The 21,906-nt window shown below is 48.0% G+C and overlaps 1 protein-coding gene across 4 annotated transcripts in view; it reads left to right on the plus strand.

Annotated features, from left to right (window-relative positions):
- ARHGAP32 (Rho GTPase activating protein 32) overlaps positions 1 to 21,906 on the plus strand; it is a 172,796-nt gene that overhangs the window by 120,964 nt on the left and 29,926 nt on the right. For 3 of the 4 annotated variants that reach the window (XM_057432982.1, XM_057432990.1, XM_057432997.1), the window contains 6 exons: positions 225 to 317; positions 1,352 to 1,474; positions 2,397 to 2,474; positions 8,035 to 8,116; positions 12,664 to 12,714; positions 15,338 to 15,412. In XM_057432982.1, the coding sequence (XP_057288965.1) occupies positions 225 to 317; positions 1,352 to 1,474; positions 2,397 to 2,474; positions 8,035 to 8,116; positions 12,664 to 12,714; positions 15,338 to 15,412 (502 nt within the window). The remainder of the gene's footprint in view (positions 1 to 224; positions 318 to 1,351; positions 1,475 to 2,396; positions 2,475 to 8,034; positions 8,117 to 12,663; positions 12,715 to 15,337; positions 15,413 to 21,906) is intronic. The other variant, XM_057433006.1, reaches the window with a different exon arrangement.

A 21,906-nucleotide genomic window follows, 5' to 3' on the forward strand; every position in this document is an offset into this window, starting at 1 on the left:
TAGAGAAATAACTATTACTTTCACAGGGAGCTGCTGCTTTACCCCGTTTTTCTGGTGTGTAATCACTGTAGTGTGCTGTCCTCCTTCCAATGACAGATTTCCTTGCAAAGGGGAATATATCTCTTTTATTACAATGGATAATTTATGGTCTCTCAAGTCTGAAGAAGTCTCTCCAAACTGGTGCATTAACAGAAAAACTCTGTCTCTCTTTCTTTCCATCCCAGCTTGTCACCCAGATGCTGATGGCTTACCTGTCACGTCTCTCTGCCATCGCAGGCAACAAGATAAACTGTGGGCCTGCTCTCACATGGATGGAGGTATGGGATGAAGCTTAGGTTGTTCTTTGCTTCCTGACCTTAGCAAGCCACAAATGTGCTCTTTGGCCTTTCCAGAAAGAGGCATAATCCTTCCAGACCTATTGGTGTCACTGAAACGCTATCCTAAAAGCTTTACTCTCTGGTTACCAGCATGTAAGTGGCCGCAGAATATAGAACAAATAGAATCAGATCCAGTGTTAATATAGGAGCTTTTCCCTCCCCTCTTGCTTGGATTTTGTCACCCAAGGACATACCATTCTGCTCATACAAATAAAAGGAGGTGGCAATTCCAGGGAAGCAGTGACTTGGGCAGCCTGGAAAAGTCCCTGAGGAATAGGTTGCAGGAAGCACACACGTTCTTACCCTCCTTTTTGGCAAGGCAATAGTGCAAGTGTGGCAAAGCTATTGGGGCTGTCTCAGTTATGGGGTTTGCCTGCCCTCTTGATTTTAATTTCCCTGGTGATGGCTACAGAAGCAGTCAAATCAGCTCCCATTTACTGCTGGCTAAACTGGTGCTGTTTGCATATTGTGAATTGTAGCTTTTGTTTCTCTGTTAATGCTCTTCTGCCACCTCAAACAACAGACCTCATTGGGCCAGGAGTGCAGGAAAGACTGGGGCTAAGAGATGAAGCCCCCCTTGTCTGTGCCAGCAGTGCTGTTGCTGATTAGTCTTGTGGAGATACGTGTGTCTTTGCATTGCCTGAAGGTATTGCTGCACACCAGAAATAGAAACACCTATTATTAGGCTGTTGCAATTCAGGTTTAAATGGTTGTAATAAGGACTTTGAGTGCATTTTCCTGCAATTTTCCCTGCTGATATCCTCCTCTCCCTGAAATACTCTTCCTGGGCTGCTCTCCCTCGCCCTGGCTGTGTGCTGTGCCCTGCTCTGTGTGTGCTGCTCTCCTCAGGGGGCCCTCAAGCTGTGCTGTTGCTGGGAGTCAGCTTGAAGCCCCTGCCATGTAGATGAGCATCACTAAAATGCCTCCTCGCTTGTCCCCAGCTGCCTCCCAGTCTCCTGTGCTCTTCATTTCAGATTGATAACAAGGGGAATCACCTGCTAGTCCACGAGGAATCATCCATTAATGTTCCTGCTATTGCTGCTGCCCATGTTATTAAGAGATATATTGCTCAAGCAGCAGATGAGCTGTCCTTTGAGGTAAATAACAGAACTTCTATTCCTCATTGTCATATGTAGCAGAGTGCAACATGAGTGTCTGTGGTGTGTGTGCACATCAGGAATACATGCAGACGCTTCCAGAATGTTTTGTGAGGTGAAGCTTAGAAGATGCAGTTAAATACTCGATTTGCAATGGGTCAGATACAGGGAGGAGTTCAGTCATCTGTAAAATACAGCTTTACTTGGCATTAGTATCTCCTGATTACATGGATGCTGCCAAGCGCTCCAGCTTGGGCTCTGAGCAGCAGCTCGTACTGCACAGGGTATTAGAAGTACGTTGTCTCTGTCCCCATACATGTGTGAGGACACATGCCAAGGTCAATCCTGTGCTCCTATTGGCAAGGCCATGTCTAACCCCGTTTGTAGAAGCTTCTGCTCCCCTGGAAAGTGAAGAACCAGACTGTCAAAGGATTTGATGCTTGAACAATGTGATCCTCTAAAGCTGCTCTGAAGATCTTGCTTGATGCAGAGTAGGAGCTGCTGTTGGAGCAAAGATCTGGGAGATCAGACCCTGGAAGGCTTTGGGTGTCCACCTCTTGTCTGTTCTACCCAGAGAGCAGCATTTTATGCTCTCATTGTTCATGTGCAGTGGTACTATCAATGGAGCATTCGTGGTGGTGTACAAAGAAGTGTCAAGGGAAACAGGTAATGCCCAGAGGAGTGTTTGTGGTCACATTGTTGGCATGCAGCACAGGAAGGAGAGAGAATAGTGCTGGTCTGATGCTGCCAGTGCAGTAACTCTTCTGCCTCACATCTGGATTTCACAAAGGAATATGCCCCAAGGTTGGCATTTCTGCAGTTGCTCACGAGTTGAACAGGTTCCTTGCAGTGTTGAAAAATGCAGTTATTTGAACTGTGCTGTGAACTGCAGGCTGTGATCGATGTTGCCATTGTTTTCCAGGTGGGAGACATCGTGTCTGTTATTGATATGCCACCAAAGGAGCTGACCACATGGTGGAGAGGCAAACACGGATTTCAGGTAGGCACAAGCATCAGACACGAGAGCGCAACTTGATGAAAGGCAGGAAACTCAGCAGTGTGTTTATGGGACTGCTGTGCCTGCACAGGATGTGAGCAGTGCCCCTGTGTTGGTCTAAGAGGACTGCTTTCTCCATGGACTTCCTGCCTGTTTGAGTTAGGGATAGCCGTGACCCTTTGGACAGTTGATGGTAGTGGAAGCTGATACTGCACCCCCTCCATGGCAGCTGACACTCAAATCATCCCTGTTATCACTGTTATCATCTCTGTAATCAATGTTATTCAAATCATCCCATTCCTTCCACTCTCTAAAACTAGATCAGGCAGAACATGGAGGGTTCAGAGACAGCCAGTTGGTGAGACACTGCCTCTGACTTGGACAAGCCACCCAGCTACCCTGTGCTTTCATGTCTGCTTTTATGGTGTAGTCTTAGCATCACTGGTCTCTATAAGTGTTACAGCAGAGAGAATTAAACTCCACTTTCAAGAGATCCTAAATGTTCCTGGGAATGAGGTACCAAACCTTTTGTGTCGAAGTGGCACCGCTCTGCCCAAAGAGTTTTATTGCCAGCCTGGGTTTTCTCATCAGGACATTAAAAGAGAGAAGTCTCTATTTACAAAACAAAACCTTCCACTAGAGCAGCTTGCTCCAAGCCTCTGTGTCCAACCTGGCCTTGAACACTGCCAGGGATGGGGCAGCCACAGCTTCTCTGGGCACCCTGTGCCAGCGCCTCAGCACCCTCACAGGGAAGAGCTTCTGCCTAAGAGCTCATCTCAGTCTCCCCTCTGGCAGGTTAAAGCCATTCCCCTTGGCCTGTCCCTACATCCCTTGTCCCAAGCCCCTCTCCAGGTTTCCTGCAGCCCCTTTAGGCACTGGAGCTGCTCTAAGGTCTCCCCTTCAGGAGCCTTCTCTTCTCCAGGCTGCCCCAGCCCAGCTCTCTCAGCCTGGCTCCAGAGCAGAGCTGCTCCAGCCCTCGCAGCATCTCCATGGCCTCCATTCTTCAGTGCAAGCTGCCTGCTTGCCATCAGGCTGGCTGAAATCACGACTCGATACAACCAAGACCACTGGTGATTAAAGACACAAGAGCAAGGAGCTCTTGTGCAACCTCACTGCCTTCTGCCTCTCAGATCAGAGCAATCCTAGAGTGCTTTCCCAGCATAAAGATTTGTTGATCAGCAAACCATATGAAGAGGGGTTTGTCTGCATCCATGCACAGTCAGCCTACCGACACAACAGACCCAAGCAGCTGCAGAGGTAGAACACCATATTCTGGCTTCACAGAAAACTAGGGGTGGAATAATCTCCTGAATTACATTACAAGCAAGTCTTTCACAATGTCAGTCCGATCATGGCCACTGAACCACACCACTGGGAGCCCAGCAGCTGTAGTACATGTGTCAGTAGCTCTGAGGCTGTGCTTGCGTTGGGTGCTTTGGGAAGTTCCTGCCTGTGAGCTGAGGCAGGTAACAAACCATCTGGGTGCTTTCTGCTCCCCCTGACTGCCAAGTAAAGCTGCTTGGAGCAGGGGTGGTTTCCAGCAGCTGTATCTGGGCTGACAGGCAGTGATTTCATCAGCTATGCAAACTCAGTTATTACTACATCAACAGAGTTCTTCACACGCCGTGGCTCTGATTTGCAGAGAGGTGCATTTCTCCTAGGAGTTGATAGGTTTTGTCATTTCTTCGAACAGGACTTGGCAGAGCTTTTCATTTCCATGAAATCAGCTACCAAGAGATGCCAATTCCGGTGGGGTACAAAGAGGGAGAGGGGGTTTTAGTGTAAGTTTGAGGCCCATAAGCTGTGAGTGTGCGGGAGAAGTACGCTTTCCTGGTACAACAGGGGATTTTTGGCCATGCTAACTGCTGCAGGGAGAAGAGAATTCAGAGAAAGGAGATGATCTCTGGTGCTGGTACAGCAGACTTAGAGGTGTGTTACTGTTCAGTACCAAACTGGTCTTGATGAGTGTATAGGTGAAGAATGTTGTTATAGTTACGGGTTCTGATGAAGCTGTGCAGCCTTGGAAGCATTTGTTCTAGGCAAACAATTGTGTTCCCGTGTAGGAACAGAAGGTGATAAGGTGATAGCAATCAGCTGATCCACTCATTGTAATGGATAACATAAATCAACCAGCACTGGCTTGCCCCGGAGAGTTGTCATTCTGAGGGCAGAGAAGAGGATGAGGCCCAAAGACCAGATGCATGACCTGTTTATCCGTGTTGCTTCTCAGGTTTCTGCTCTGGGCTCAGAGAGGAGCAAGGTTTTATGCAATGGCCACAGCTTGCGCTGTAAATCATACCTTGCTCGAGGTGAGCAAGGCTTTGCTCCATGGGGAAAACCATGACTTTGGGGCTGAAGAGAGCTTATGTGGTTGTGTGCATTTAAAGCAGCTGTGACTTGCTTATGTCTGGCCAGAATTGTGTTCATTTCTGCACGTCCCCCTGGCTACTGCAGTGAATAAAGGCTTTCTCTGCAGTGGGCAGATGAACAAGAGGCAGCTCTACTGATACCATCAGAAAAGCAGATCCCATAGGTTACAAGTGTGTTCAATGTGAGCTGGAGCTTTGATTCCGCGTGGAAGTCAATTTATTCTGTGCCAGGCAGAGCTATCCTGCAGGGATGAATCACCATTCCTGTTATCCTCCAATTCCCTGTTAGAGCTGCAGGTCCTTTTCTCCCAGTACCTGATCTAATGACTGCCTTGCAAGGCACTAAAGCCAATGCAGAGCAGAACAGCTCCCTGGGCTTCTTATCATTTACTCTGCTTCAAGAAAAGTGATTTTGAAGACATTTCTCCTCAAGCCTTTCTCTTTTCAAATGCCCATAGTGAGTCACTGCTTCCCTTGTCAGATTGTTACCTAAATTGCAGCCACCTCCACACTAAGAGCCTTCCAGCCCTCTTTGTTCTCCTTTTTCTTTATGCTTTGTCTTTTCAATCACAGTTTCAGGCAGCTGAATCACGAGGGAGAGACCCATTTTTTGATGCACAAGTGCCTTTGGATGTGCTGGATGATTCTGTCTTTTAGTTGCACTGCTGCTGGAGGTGACACAAAGCACTGTGGTAACCAGAAGTGGATTGGGCTCTTTGGTGACACATGGGCTTGAACTGGTTGTGGCCCTTGCTTTCACACCCGTGGTCCATGCTGAGCCTCAACACGGGCTTTAAGACTGAATGGATTTCCCAGGAAGGGACATGTTCTGCCCTGGATTGGTCAGCAGTGAAGCAGTAGGTTGTGCTTTCCTCCTTTGGTTAAGGTGTGTGGTGATTTTTTAACCTTTAGATGACTTTGTATTGATCTAAATACGCTGCTGTTCATTTTCGGATGTTGCCAAATCTCTTAATCCAGTGCCTTTACTCCATCTGTTGAGATCAACTCCTGGCCTAAACTCCTTTATTCATACAAAACCAGGGAAAGCTTTGCAGGGGAGGAAAAGCAGCATCTTTTAAACGGGTGGGAATGAGGCCCAAGTAACAGGTTGTGACCCTGAAGATGATCTCTTGGGATCATTTCATTTCATCGTTTCAATCGTTTCATTGACTGAAAACGATCTTGAAAGAAGAGTTGGAATAAATAAGTCAGAAGATGTAAGCCATGAGAACTGTCACCAGGGAATTAACATCGGATTGCTTGTCAACAGCAGCATGAGGGAAAATCCTCCTTCCCTAAAAAATCCAGTAGTTGGGAACATGGCAGAAATGACACCATGAGAGCAGCGCAGTGTTTTCTTTGGGCATGGTTCTGAGATACGCAGAAGTAATGACATAAAAGGGTCTTCTTTCCTTCCTGAATTCATGTTTAGCATTTTATATTGCTAACAGGGAAAACATTAGGTTGCCAATCAAAGGCAAATGAGCTTTTGATTACAGGATGGGATTCGGAGCTGGATTTAGATCCACCGTTTTTCACAGTCTCCCAAATGTATCATTTGTGTGATGGGCTCAGACTCCCACTGGATATGTATATTTTTCCTAGCATAAATATTGCCTCCTTCATCTCTTGTGCAGGAGATGCCCAAGTAAGGTAGGTAAAAACCATAGACTAGAGAAGCTGTGGCTGCCCCATCCCTGGCAGTGTTCAAGGCCAGGCTGGACACAGGGGCTTGGAGCAAGCTGCTCTAGTGAAAGGTGTCCCTGCCCGTGGCAGGGGTTGGAACAGGATGAGCTTTAAGGTCCTTTCCAACCCAAACCATTCTGGGATTCTATGATTCTATGAAATCATTTCTCCCACATATGGAGACTATTGAGTGGCATGTGAATTCCTGCTGGCACATCCTGTTTCATCAGAGCATTAAGATCCTTGCCACACTCCAGTCTTTACACTGGTTTTGACAGTCTCCCTGGCATTTCTGAGTTAGGGATGCAGGGAAAACTGCAAATGAACATCTGGAAGGAGTGGGTATGGTTAAGAAGCTCCTGTGGTATGTTCATCAGCTGTTCCTCAGGTCAGTGCTCAGCAATGGATACGTGGCACTTTTCTCCCCTGTCCTTTGGTGACAGGGAAACTGAGGCACGAGGGTTGCACTGGCTTGTCCATGTTCAGATGCTCACCCAGAATTCTGGCTCTTGTTAGAGGTGGTTTTGCTACATCACACTTTAAAACCACGTACCTTTAGTCAAATCTCTGGGTTCTTACTTACAAAAGTAGAACTCACTGTGTATTTTATTACATCTCTTCTCAGTTCTAAGACTGAATTGAATTCAATAGAACTAAAACCACATCTCTTAAACACAAGTGGTAAATGCTCCATATCCCTGGCAGCGTTCAAGGCTAGGTCAGAGAGGGCCTTGGGCGACATGGGCTGATGTGAGGCATCCCTGCCCATGGCAGGGGGTTGGAACTGGATGATCTTAAGGTCCTTTCCAACCCAAAGTGATCTGTGATTCTATGAAACACACTTATTTGGGATGCTTCAGTAGTATCACGAATCACCCCATTAGCTCATCAGACCAAGCACATGAGTCAGGCGAGGACATGGTAGAGAGCTGTGTGCATTCAGTGTGTCGTCTCCTAACTTAATGCATGAGAATATGCCTTTTGTTCTGTAGTGGACCTACACAGACAGGCAAATACATTGAACCATGCTGGATTTCAGTTTTCTAAAGGAATAAAATGCTCAAGTGCTTGTGAATATGGTATCTTAGCAGTGAAAACAGCGAGGTGTTGGTGTGATTTGAGCACACACGATTGAGCTGCTAAGAGCTCTCCCTTAAATTTCATGGGACATACATGCAGTGCAGGAAACCCAGCAGAAGTCTTTCTGTCTGTCTTGAGCTCCACTTAGGGATGTGTAGCACATTTATCCTGTCCCCTCTCTGTTGCAATGGAATATCTGTCCTATGAACCAGGCCTGGAAAACAGACTCACAACAGTGGTTTAGAGCACTAAGTCTTTGGTTTGTAGGATTTTAGCTGCATCACTTCTCTCAGGCTGCTCATTTTATGGTGGGGCATGGTTCGGAGCATCAGAGATGAAGGCAAGTGTTTCATGGGTGCTGGTTTAACAGGTCAGGTGTGAAACCCACCCTACTGAGTGTTGTGCCTCTCTTTGTGTTTCTCCCACAGGTTGGATTTTTCCCTAGCGAGTGTGTTGAGCTCATTAACGACAAAGTTCCTCAGTCCGTGACCAACTCTGTGCCAAAACCAGGTATGTGTGTTAAGGTTTATGAGGAGTGAACTGATCTTTTTGGTGTTCCGTGTTTCACATCGCCTTTGTACCTGCACACCACGTTACACTCTGTGTGTCGATCGTTCTTTGTGCGTACCATGTTATCCTTTCTATGTGTCAATCATCCCCACGTTCCCTCTCTCTGAGTAGCTCCCACAGGGGAATGTCTTTCATCTGCAGTGTTTTGTAAGCTCCTTCTCCTGCATGGTTTGAAAGATTTTAAGCTTGTAAGGACATCAGTACACTCAGCAATCTGTAAGTAGCGATTCCATGCGACATCCTGCTTCCTGGTACCCAGGAGGTGTTGTCTGTTAGGTTATTTTCATACAGCAGACAGGTGACCCAAAAATGCTTCTGCTGACTTAGATGGAATGGATTAATTAGGTGCTGAAAGCTTCCTTCTGTTTGAGGATTGATGGAGAGGGTCGGATTTAACAGAACTTGGAAGTCTGACTGCTTCTGCTCCAGGGATATGACTCCATCTACTTCCTACTGCCTTCTGTACCAGGTAGATGACTACCCAGCAATGCTGAGGAAAGGGAAAAGAAATAGAAAATGAGACCTTGGGTCTTTTCTGTTGTCACCCCAGTATACACTGGAAGTAATTGCAGGTAAATGTGCTGGCGTAATTGCCATCTCTGCAGAGCATGCTGGTGGTGGAGCTTTTGTTCTAAGTTAGAATAAGAAAATCTATATCATCATATGGATGAAGATAGATCTATATATCTTTTGTATCAACAGAAGGAGTTTGAAATTGCTGATCTTTCTTCAGCTGTTATGCAGCTGGCAAGTTGGGCTGGAAGCTGGTTGACTGGGGTTCTTTGCATCTATCTGAATGATGTTCCTTATCTTCTCAGACTGCTGACTTGATATTTGGAAACAAATGGATGTGATTCAGAAGTTTGGTTTTTCCTAAGGGAAACGTGTTTTATCAGCTCTTGTGTTACAGCTTGGAACTTGTGGTTCAGTGCTAAAAAGCCATCAGTGCACTGCATGAATCTACATGCTTCAAAGAGCTGACAGCTTAGGGAAATCGTGTCCTCAGCCTTTGGTATTGCAAGCCTTTGTTATTGCTGGGAACATGCAAATGGATTTGTTGGAATCAGTGTCATGGAGAATTCAAAGCACTCCAAAGCGCTGCAGCAGGTGGTCATTCCACAAATCCAGTTATCTGCCTTTTGTTGTTTGAAGTTGATCTCTCTGCGATCAGCCAGTTCTCTGTGCTCGCTCCGCTAAAGCACGGGGACGAGGGCAGCTTCAGATCCAAATACAGGCCAGGCTGATCAATACAACCACAAGCAAAGTGTTTGTTATAAAGTATGGCTCAGGCAATGAAGTGTCATGAGCTCCTAGTGAGTAGTTTCTTGCTCTGCTTTAATGAGAGATAATGAAGCAGCACGGGTTAACAGATCCTGTTTGGCTTCAGCAACACACGTGGTGGTGGATTTCCTCTTTCAGCCCTGGGGAAATGGCTGTTACGAGTTGATACCAAAAGCCCAGCTCCTGTTAAAAGGAATAAGTTGAAAGATATCACCAAGTCATGAGGCTGTCCCTGCTGACCTTCCCTGGTAGTTGTCGTGGGCATGCAAGTCAAGGCAAAAGTCCACTCTAGAGGACCACAAATGAGCTTTCAGATGTAAGGATTGCTGGAAGGAACGTCGCCACTGGTTCTGCAGGCCTGCTCTGCTCTTCCTTTGCACACAGAGTTGATGATACCATTCCTTTGTAGCATTATGCTTCCCACCTTGGGAAGTAACAGTGCTTCTAGGGTGGAGGCAGAAGTCTTAGAAGAGTCTTCCTTGGGTGCTACAGAGTTTGGCATGGGTCAGATACAAACTGCTGGAGCATCTGGAGCAGCTTAAATAGCACTGCTGGGAAGTGGGATCTTTCCAGAGCTCGCTAGGAATTGCATTGCTGGGATAGCACGGAAGAGCTTGTGTTTTCCTCACCCATATTCCATGCATTTAGTATATTCTAGTCGATGGCTTAAACATATAAGGTAGTTCTCACACACTTAAATGTCCACATCCCTGTTTTTTCTCTCTTTAACTATATTTGAAACAGCGGATTGGCTTTTCCCAAGGAATAAGAGACTTCTCTAAAAGGAACCACTTGGAAGTTTTGTCCTTACTCGTCGTTAGCAGAGTATTTCATCTAGAATTAATGTGATTTGGGCTTGATAAGAGGTACTTACGACACGCAAGCTGTATTTTCTTCCATCCAGATGTGCAGGACATTTTGTATCTGCAGCAGAAAGCTCTTTGCCATGAAGGAATTTACAAACATAGAACTCCTTGTGCTGTTTAGTTGTCCATAGGCTTGGCTGGGTTGAGGAATCTAATGAAAAGCAGATGGAAAGCGAAGAACTTCCTGCCCTGTGTTTTTATTATGATTTATAATGAGGGGGTTTGATTTGCAGAAGCGATGGGGACGGCATTTTAATAGAACCAGAAACTACTGCAGTGGTCTGTAACAGGACAAATAATGACTGAAGTGCAAATGGAAATGAAACGCAGGGAATGGGAGGGGAAGGCTGGGTTGGAGTGCCAACTCTGCTTCTTAGAAGCAGTATTTTCTTTGCCTGTGGACTCTAATGATAGCCTAAATTATGATATTGAATTGGTAGCTGATAGTTCAGAGCTAATCCCATTTACTGTGAATTCCAGGACTAGAATAGATGGAAGCAGCTCGTGTTTCTAATGGGTTTTGAAGGGATCCAGGATAAAGGTTGCATTTGAATTTCAGATTTTGGTGAGAAGTGGATCTCTTCAATATTCCTTAGTAATAGAAGAAGCTCCTGTTTTTTTCCTTCTCAGTCTGTAGCATGTGGCTGTGTTCACTCTGCTCATTCCCTTCTGTCCGTCTCTGGTTGGTCTTTTCTGGGAACGATGTGTCCGTGTGTGTGCTCATCTTGTCCCCACTCATCATCTTGGCATAGCCCGCAGTCCCAGGCAGCATGTCTCAGCTACGTCTCGGTCCGTTCTTCCTCATAATCCTGGGTATCCATAGCTTCTCAGTCTTGCTTAGGACAAAAGAATGAATAACCCCAGCAGCTCTGGCCAAACTCCTGTCTCATCCATTCGTTACGTTTGGATTGAATAGGTAAATGTGCTCTTATGATAAGCAACTAAGGACATATTAAAGGGTACTTGTTAGTGTTCCAAGTTAATCCATGTCAACACACACATTGACCTTCAGGAGGATTGAAATCTGGGTCTGGACCAGGCAGCAGACTCTGTTCGGACTTCCTGAAGGCTCTGGTACAGTGCTGAAGGAATGCATTTGAACTGCAGAGAATGCAAACTGAGCTACAGTATTAGTGCTTGCGCAGTATTAGAGCTTGTACAGTATTAGAGCTAGTGTATTAGTGCTATTGCAACCATGACAGACCCTTACAAGGTCATGCCTGGGTTGAGACAGGCCAGTTGCTAATCCCTGGGCATAAAAGGTTGTAGGTTTTCTTTTACATAAGAATAAAAGGCATGAAGAGTAAAGTACAGATACAAGGTAGGTTCTCCAATGGCCTGGGTTGAACAGTTGTTGACACTGATGAGTGCATAATGTTTTAATCAGTGGTTTTATAAAGAGATATATGCAATTAGTACCGTTCTCCTTAATCTTATAGCAATGAACTACTCCTTTGGTGTTCAACATGCAACTGTCTCATTAAAGCTAAATGAACTGAGGCTCTTACTGAGCCAAGTCAGGTCTCCATTGCCAGTGTGAGAGTAGACAGGGAATAAAGATGCTCAAGGTCCCTAAATACAGCTCTCGCTGCGGAAGACAGGACATGTGCTTTCAGTATTGACAGAGCTCAGGACCAATCCTTCAGGTTATCTCCTGGGCTTTGTGTGTTCTCTCTTCCATTAAAACCAAAGCTCACCCTTGGGGCTGAGGCAGAGCTAAGTCTCTGCCTCCTCTGCAAGTAGTGATTGTCAGGAAGAACACCCTTAGTCGATAGGAAGACACAGATCTGTGCCATTAGTCTCTTTTTGCATGGAATGCACAGCAAGATAAAGCATATTAGAGGTAACACAGATATTAAAATAGAGGAAAGCTGAATGTGTAAGGCACCAAACCACACAAAATACACATTTACAAATCCGGGTGTTGTCTTCTCGTGGAAGTGCTTGGCATTGTCCATTTGGACAAAGAAGTGTCACATCTTCCAGCCCTGTTCCTGACCCCACAAGGTACTTAAACATGGGTTTAACCATGAACACATGCTCAGCACGGGGTGGAAGTAACACAGAGGAATCCCCTGCTCCCCTCCCTTGCTCAGCAGGGATGGGCCTTGTGCTAAAGGTTCTGCCATGCAACATCTCTGAGGGTATTTTTTGAGCTGGGACACACTGGCTGGGGAGTTGTTGGATCCTATGGAATTTCCAAGGCGTTTAGGGAATAAAGCACCAACCACCGTGGAGGACTGGGGCTGAGCGTTGTGTGAAATGAGCCCATTTCAACGGGTGCGTGTTTTAACCAACTGTTTTGTTTCTTTCTCTCTTTTTTCGCTTACTCCTTCCCAGTCTCCCCTGCCCACGGAGCCCGTCCAGCGTCCTGGAGCTACTTCCCCCCTTGTACGTTGTCATTGATTTCCTTTTTCCTTCTTTTCACTCTTTCTCTCCCTTTCTCTCTCTTTTGTAGCCCTTAAAGACTACTGTTTTCCTCTGTACTTGCAGGTCCAGGTGCTCTGAAGGGTATTTAGGGAAACCAAACCAAACCTTTAGTCTTGTATGCCTTTTTGAAAGCTCTTTGCACATAGAGCAGGGAAACAAAGATATTTTAACTCCTTTCTGGAGGAGATGATAAAATCATTTGGAATGAAGAAAACCAAGAGTGAAGGAAATTAAGTGCCAGGCAGCCAAATGTCAGTTTGAAAGAAAGAGGGGATAAAAATGGGTGAAGGAGAGGAATTCACTGTTGTAAACGGCCTGCGAGGGTGGTGAGGCACTGAAATGGGTTGCCCAAAGGAGTGGTAGATGCTTCATCCCTGGCAGTGTTCAAGGCCAGGATGGACAGAGCTATGGGTGACATGGCCTAGTGTGAGGTGTCCCTGCCCACAGCAGGGGGTTGGAACTGGATGGTCGATCTGCAGGTCCTTTCCAACCCAAATCATTCTATGATTCTAAAGTTTGTTAGAACTTGAAAATCTTAGAAGCAAAGATTCCCCTTTAGTTTTTTTTAAGCTCAGAAGATGCTACTTGAGCTTAGCATCTCCCAGTGCCCAAAGTGAAGCGGTTACGTGGCTTACTGATGCAGAGAATCCTGCTTCATGTTGCCCTGGTCTTGTTTAGGTCCTGCTAGTGCTCATCTAACCTCATAGCAATGATCAGGTGTGAGTAAAAGCAGTGACTGTTTCCATAGCTGTACCTTGGTTTTTGACACTAAAGGTCTCATTTCCACTTATCAATTCCCCCTGGGATGTTGTGGGGATTTCATACATCAGCCTTAAAACTGGATATGCAAATACTGGAGAGGGAGATAGATCTAAAACCCAAATTATATAACATGCATATACACACACACACACACACACACATGTATATATATGTGCTTTCCCCATGCACATGCGCACGTCCAGCCTGTTGGCATAGAGACAGTGTGCTGGTAGCCTTCTGACATGGGAAACAGGAACATGGTTCCTATTCCTGATGCTTCACTCCTGGAAAAGAATGTTATTTGATGGCAAACACCTTGTTTTGGAGCACCTTCCTCTGCATGTGCCAGCATTATCAAATGCTCTTCAGACTGAAAGGTAAAGACTTCAGAGAGGAAGGGGGAAATGGGGTCTGTATTGCAGATGTAGCTTCCAATACCTACAGGGGATGACAAGAAAGCTGGAGAGGGGCTTTGGACAAGGGATGTAGGGCCAGGCCAAGGGGAATGGCTTTAACCTGCCAGAGGGGACACTGAGATGAGCTCTTAGGCAGAAGCTCTTCCCTGTGAGGGTGCTGAGGCGCTGGCACAGGGTGCCCAGAGAAGCTGTGGCTGCCCCATCCCTGGCAGTGTTCAAGGCCAGGTTGGACACAGGGGCTTGGAGCAAGCTGCTCTAGTGGAAGGTGTCCCTGCCCGTGGCAGGGGGTTGGACCTGGATGAGCTTTAAGGTCCTTTCCAACACAAACCAGGCTGGGATTCTGTGATACAGGAAGAGAGGGCAGATATTTCTTGGGGTTTTCCCTCCTTTGTAGTCATGCTCCTTGAACCCATCAGTGATGCAATTCCTGTTAAGGATCAGTAGCAGTTATCTTCATATAATAAAGGCAGGGTTGGGCTTTTGCCCTTTTTAACATGAAAACAAAGAACAGCCCCATTCCTGGTTATTTATAGCAGCTTGACAGCTTAGCATTCAGTCACCCTCCTCCTTAAGCCAGTCGAGAAGGGAGACTTCAACCCCGGAGCAGCTGTAGCATTCCTGCTCAAAGCTATAAGGCTTATTAGTGCTTCTGCTTGCTTTTCATGTCACATTAATTCGTTTGGGCAGCCGTGTCCCTTTGTGAGCCACGGAATTGCACCAGGGACCAGAAGCTTGAGTGGGGCTGTGCCCAGAGCCCTGCTGCAGGGGCCGTGTGCCGCATCCCGGCCGTGCCCCAGCCCTTCTCTGTGGTCTGTGCTCGTGGTTCCCGTTTATAACGTTCAGTCCACCAAAGGTCATGGTTGCAGCAGCGATTTAGGGAGGTATTTTATGTGTTTGTTTAGTGTGGGAGGTCCAGGGTCCTGCTCAGAGTTCACCTGTGTTAGGGGGAAGTTACTTTCAGGGAGAAAGCTGGAGAGGGGCTTGGGACAAGGGATGTAGGGCCAGGCCAAGGGGAATGGCTTTAACCTGCCAGAGGGGAGACTGAGATGAGCTCTAAGGCAGAAGTTCTTCCCTGTGAGGGTGCTGAGGCGCTGGCACAGGGTGCCCAGAGAAGCTGTGGCTGCCCCATCCCTGGCAGTGTTCAAGGCCAGGTTGGACGCAGGGGCTTGGAGCAAGCTGCTCTAGTGGAAGGGGTCTCTGCCCATGCAACTGGATGAGCCTTAAGGTCCCTTCCAAGCCAAACCAGACTGGGGTTCTGTGGTTTCTCTAGCACTGTCTCTCTAACTGCTGTCTCTGCAAATTGAATTGTTACGCTCCTGTTCCAGGAGATACTTTAACTTTGTCCTTTCTCTTGCCTTCTGTCTGTCCCTTGTCCCTCTTCCCACCTGACCCTTACTTACGTGCAGATTTGGAGATGGATAGTGTAAAGCCAGGCTCTGCGTATGTTACAGAGGCTCTGAACCACTCCCAGCCGAGCTCAGGTAGAGCCCATTGGTGTCCTAACCAAGTCTAACGCTGTGTGTGATAGCAATAACCATTTACTAACACCCTAGGTTTGATTACAGAAGCTAGATGTAGTTGAAATAGTTTATTACTCATTTTATTTCTGTTCCTGTCTGTTGGCTGGAAGAGCCAAGGGCTGGTTCTCAGAATCCACCTTCTCACAGGCAGCTTTTCCACAAGGGATTTCGTTCAAGTCAATGAATCCAAACCTTAAAGGGTATGCTTCACAGAAGTGGGCTTGTATTGCGAGTGCTCAGCAGCATCAGGACTGTGTGGCTCTTGGTCTGTGTATCCTAAATTACCTTCTTCCCCCCTGCAACTGCTGGATTTCTAAATACAGAGTGTTCTTCTCTTCCCAGGCTTTCAATTTGTGTCTCAGAAAGATGTCTGCAAAGAGCGTGCCAAGCCCCATTTGACCATGTTCTGTAGGAAAGAGCTTGCTTGAACAAGAGAGAAATGTGGTGAACTCCTATAGTTCGATGGCAATGTAACAACCTTCATAGCAGAAAACAACTGTGTTGTGTTGTCTTTGTCATGACGACGTCGTTAGAGCTTTCCAGAGCTAGCATGAGGGAAAATCAAAGTGCTCCAGTGGAGCTGAGCAATGAGGTATGTCTCAGGTATGTCTTAAGTACATGCCATGTACTTAACCAGTTTGAGCCTTAGTTGTTGAGGGCTATTTGACAACAGATTGTTTGGTTAAATCCGATTTGGACTTCAGTTTTGCTGGATCAAAGTGCTCTGGAAAAAGATGTAAGTGGAATTTTAAGAGAGGCTGAGCAGCAAACTGTGGAGGTTTTGTTTTGCAGAAGTCTGGATCAGGGCTTTACAGTAAAGCAAAGTGTTTCTTGCGTAGTGTTCAGGCAATGCGTTGTCCTCTCGTGTCCCACTGCTTCATCCAGTCCTTTGGTGGCAGTGCATTTGCAGGGTAGCTACCTGTCACAGAGATCACCCCAGTCTGTTCTGTGGGTAAAATGGATTGCTTCGTGGCTGGCTGGTACTGAAGTGATGCCAAGAAAGGCAGCCAGCCAGCCAGCACTCCCTCGGGTCCTGCTGTCCACGATGCTGGGTTTACGTTTCATCGCATCTTGGATACATTAGGAATGCCAGCCTTCATCTTCCATAATTACGTTGCATTGCTTCTTGCTTTCGGTGCAAGAAATGCTGAGAAAGTGCTTATTTAACCTGAATTGCTCCAGTAATTACCTGGTTGTAGAAGGGGATTTATTGCAGTGACTGAACACAACTCTAACATGTTCCGTTGCAGTGGTTTTAGTCTTTTTAGGTCCTCAAATTCATGCACAGAATTGTACCAGTCGGAACAGCAGCAGTGTTTTCCTCTTGGTTCTTCATTTCCTTGGAGTCTTCCTTTCTCTTTGCTCTCCCTCCTTTCTTTAAAGTGATTCTTCCCCCTGCTTTTTTCCCTCCTTCCCATTTTTTGGCTGAGCTAGAAAGGGACAAGGACCGTGGGCTGATCTGTGGAAATGCTGCTATATACAGGATGCATCTGGTCCTCTCTGCAAGTCACACCATCAGATCTGTGATTCTGCTGGAGAAGTATGAGTTCCCTCGAGCCTGTGTGCTGGGAACACATAAGTGATTGAAACTCTAAATGACAGATACTGTGTTCACCAGGCACGGAGGCATGGGTAGGTATGGTGAGCATCCCAACTGCAGCAGTGTATGTGCTGCCCTGGGTCCTACAAAATCAGGGTGCCCAGAGAAGCTCTGGCTGCCCCATCCCTTGCAGTGTTCAAGGCCAGGTTGGACAGAGGGGCTTGGAGCAACCTCTGACTATAAGAACATGTTTTTCTGTGCAGCTTGCTTTTGGATTCAGCCTTCAGCAGCATATCTGAAATACTCTTCCTGACCACCTAAATAAAGCCAATAAATCTTGGTATAAGTGAGGGACGAGCAGGAATTTGAAGTATTTCAAAGCAGTTCCTAAGGATACACAGCATTAGGAAGTCAATGTATTTTTTGTCTCCTTCTTAATCCTTTAATCCTTTACCAATGCAGATGTTTTCTGCACTGACAGCAGGAGGGAGAACCAAGCCTTCATTTTGGCAGGGCTTTTAAGCACCATGGTTGTGGTTCTTACCCACAGACTCTGGAGTTGTCGGTGGTGTTTGCAGCCAACGCAGCATTGGCAGTGTGAACGGATGAGGTATTTTTGGAACACTTCCTAGGTGCTATGGAAACACGTCTGGATGGTTATCAGGTGTTTGAGAGTAAATTGGTTGATGTTTTCTTCAAGAAGCTTGGATGGGAAAGTCTGGAGTTTCCTGGATTTGGGGATTACTGATGGGTCCAGGGTCAGAGGCAGAGGAAGCTTGGCAGGGCAGGAGATCCATAGTTTGGGGAAGACCAGGAGAGAGTCTGGACTAAACCTAAAGGGCATCTGCAGTGATGAAGAGGAGATTCCTCATTTCAGGAAGTGCTCAGGTGTGCAAAGTAGTTATTGCACATGAGCATTGCCTTGCACAAGCGCAAACTGAACAAGGCGATTGTGGGCTGCTTTGTACAGGACCAAGTGGTGAACACCCAGGCCAGGTTTGCACTCGCCCAGCTGTGGTTATGGAAAACGTCACACCAGAGCTGGTACAGCCAAAAATACCCCCCCTAAGGACCCAGTTGCGGTGTAGGCACAGCCAGAAGAGTCCCTTTGCTAGCTTGGGTTGTGGCAGAGCTCTGCCGGTTGGGAAGCATCTCCATCAGCACATCCTGCATCTCCACTGGGAGGCACTACTGGTGTAACCACAGCATCAGAAACCACTTGGAGGCTCCTCAAGGGTCACTCTCCCCACTGAGGCTTTCTGAAGAAGCTGAACCCATGGGCTTCAGGCTTCATGTGTTTTTAGAGGTAATTGCATGGCAAATCTTGGCCATGCTTCCTGGAGGAATTATACTTGGAAAAGAAAGCGTGGTGTATGGCTCTGTATGCATGAGTTCAGAAACAATTACATAGCTCCCTGAATTGTGGAGGTAAGAAAGAGCTATATTCATCTTCCCCTTATGGAATCCTTCATGCCTCACCTCTCTGCAGAGTTTTGGGGGAGAGTCCACCAGCACAGGATGGGAAGCAAAGTGGTAAAGGGTGGCTGAGCACAGGGGTGTTCGAGGCACTGATGTGCTATGAAGGCCAGCTTGCTTTTCACATGTTCTGCGCTGCTTTCTCACTCTGCCTGCTCTTCACTTATTCAGGTTGGAGGGGTTGGTATTTTTAAACTAGATGGGTTTTTTCCCTTTCACACAAGCTCTGTCGAAATAGGACCTAACTCTAATAATAGTTGGCTTGAGCACAGCTCCACAGTTATGCTAAGAGCTTGGAAATCATGGGGAAAGGTGGTTTGTTCTGCTCTGTTTTCCCTCTGCTTTCCTCCTGAATAATCCTGCAAATCAGTGTGGGAGCCAGGCTGTGGCTTAAAAGCATTCTCATGGAATCCCAAACTGGGTTGGGTTGGAAGGGACCTTAAAGCTCATCCAGCTCCAGCCTCTGCCACGGGCAGGGACACCTTCCACTAGAGCAGCTTGCTCCAAGCCTCTGTGTCCAACCTGGCCTTGAGCACTGCCAGGGATGGGGCAGCCACAGCTTGAAAGCCATTTCCTCTAGGCCTGGCCCTACCTGCCCTTGTGAAAAGCCCACACTGGCAAACCCCTGTGTTTGGCTTTCTCAGAGGGTCTTGGACTGGGCACAGCTACGGTGTCTACTGGGGACATGTAGAAATGGATCTCCTCCAGCAGCAAGGCAAGAGCATCCCTGCCCCTCTCTGCCTCTCCATCCTTCTCTGTCCTCCCTCCTTTTCTTCCCCTCTCCCTGGTAGTGGATTCAATACCTGCAAAGGGCATTCCTGTGGATTCTAGGACTCGCTTTGCTAGCCCGTGAGTCAGCCTGGCTCTGTGATTAATGCACAAGGCTTTGGTGATCTGAAGTTTCATCTGCCGGATTTCATTCAGGAGCTGGTCTCAGTGCCGTGCTCATTCTTCTTCAGCGTTTAATCCTGTGACTGCAGTGGGAAGCTTGCTGCTAATTCTTTGTCTTGTTCTCATGGGAACTGCTTTTGCTTAAGGGAAGGCAAGTAAAAGGCCTCTATTACCTGCTTGGCTGTGCATCACCTCAGTCCTGACTCTGGTTTTGCCTTTGTAAATGCACTGTTTGGCACTTGTAGACCTGGACAGCCATGGCAAACCATGGCCACCGTAAGAACAAGTCACCACCCGACTGTCCAGGTACCCTGTGACAAGGTGATTCCTTTCTGTCCAGCCTGGCTTCTGTGAGCTCTGTGAATCGAATCAAATCACTTTGATGGTGTCCTAGGGCGGTCTATTGCATGGTGTGCTGTTCTGTTGGGGTTTCTTCAATCTCTGAGCCTGCTTTCATCTATAATCCTGGTTTCTTCCCCAAACCCCTTTATTTAAAGGGGGGGGGGTCTTTTTGTGTGGTTTGAGTGCAGGATGCCAGGTTGGACAGAGCCATGGGTGACATGGTCCAGTGTGAGGCCTCCCTGCCCATGGCAGGGGCTTGGAAGTGGATGATCTTAAGGTCCTTTCCAACCCAAACCAGTCTGGGATTCGATGACAGATCGAGCTGAGTAAGGCTCAGCACTGAAAAATACCGGCTGCCTCACTTCTAATAATGGGTTGAAGCTTCCTGCAGCGGTTGAATCTGCAAAACCAGGCTATATTAATAAAAGGTTTGGGCTCTCTGCCTTCCCAGTACTGAACTAACTGCTGCAGGATAGCTTCAAACTCCCCAGGCAGAGGAGTCGGGTCCCTGTGGTGATGTACACACGCTCCTCAGTGGGATGCAGTGCTGCGCCAAAGGCAGAGCTGCCATTTCCAGGTGTGGAAGAGCCCCATCTCTGGTTGCTCAGGTTTCATTCCCTAAAGAAGGATGTTTTGGAAACAAGCATGAAGTGTTTAGAGGAAGCAAAGCGCAGGTGGGGATAGGTATGCCATTGTCCAGCAGGTATAGTAGGGTAGCTCCTCAAGCACTGCTGATCATCATGCAAGCAGTGCTCAAAGGTTTTTCTACCTCTGAATTTGTTGTCTGGGTCTTTCGCGTGTCGATCTGTGCTGTTCATTCCCTCTTTGTGTTGGGATATCACCACCTTTTATCCATAGGGTTGAGAGGAGGAACGTTCCTGGCACGGGTGTTTGTAGCAGGAAGAAGGGGTTGCATTTAGGAGTCGTGCGTGGCTGCTAAGGAGAGAAGTGATGCAGTAGCGTGCTCGTTGCCCAAGCACAGCACTACCGGTAATAAATCCCGGTGTAATGAGCAGCTGGAGAAGGGGCAGTATTTGGGACAACAAACAAGTCTGAGAATAACCCCTTTGCTTTGGGCAGCAGAAGAAAGGCGTCGTACCCTCCACAGCAGCAGCTGTATTTAGCCCTCAAGCATGGAATACACGTGGGTAAGGCAGGCAGGGTTTCCTGAGCCCGGTGACCAGCTTGGCGGGGTCTGCTTGCTGCCCCGGAGCACGGTGTGCTGGGGATGGGGACGGGGATGGAGCAGGGCTGTAACAGGTCACCGTGCAGTGAGCTGTGTCCTTTGCCTTTGGTTTTAACAGCTGAACTCCTGGAGCTTTCAACTGACCGAGGTGGGGGGTTCTGTTGGATCCGATCAGTGCGGCCGCAGACTGCTGGTTGATGGGTGAGGGAAGAGGGTGATCCATGCCCACAGCAGCGGCTGACGGGGGTGATGCTGAGGGGAACCAGCGCCGTGTTTGCCCTCCCGGCCCCATGAGGAAGCCGAGAAGCGGCCCGGCTCTGGAGCCGGCGTGGAGGGAGGCACCTGCGGGAGGTGGAGCCGGGCGGCGGGGCCGGCTCGGCCGGGGAGGAGCTTGGCAGAGCCGCAGAGGCGGTGAGCGCCCAGCGCACCGCTCCGCACCGCCGGGCAGAACCGAACCGAACCGAGCCGTCCGCGGCTGCAGCCCTCGGTGCAGGGACCGCAGCCCCCCCTCGGCCGAGCGGCTGACGGTAAGAGCGGCCTCCTGATCTCCATCCCCCCCCCCCCCAACCGGGTGAGAGCTCGGGCTCCTGCGGCCACTTGTTGCTTCGTGCCTATTGAATGTGCGGGTGCATGGTTGGGGGGGGGGGGGGGAAAGAGGCGGTTTGGTCCTTGGGACCCCCTGGGCATTGGGTTCTCCTTCAACCGAAGGCTGATGGAGTAAACGCCGTGTACTTCCCCCCTTCCCCTCCCCATGCTGATTTACCCCGGTTTCGATTGCGCCTTTCTCCTCGCTCCGTGCGTAGTTGTAAAGTGGTTTATGGGACTTGCTTCGGGGTGTGCGGCAAGCCGGAGCCGGTAAAGGGAGCCTCCTGCAGGGGATGGGTTGTGTGAGGATTCCCAGCCGAGGGAGAAGGGATTCCAGCTTGCATGTCCCTGCGAGAGCAGGGCTCCCTGCTCCCGTTTATACCCAGCTGGCAGATGGGAACGGCTGGAATCTCGATTGCAATGGCTTTTTGCATA

The sequence above is a fragment of the Pezoporus wallicus genome, unplaced genomic scaffold (assembly GCF_028554395.1).
Source record: "Pezoporus wallicus isolate ANWC-B61680 ecotype Strahan unplaced genomic scaffold, APGP_CSIRO_Pwel_v1 contig_11829, whole genome shotgun sequence".
NCBI lineage: Eukaryota > Metazoa > Chordata > Aves > Psittaciformes > Psittacidae > Pezoporus > Pezoporus wallicus.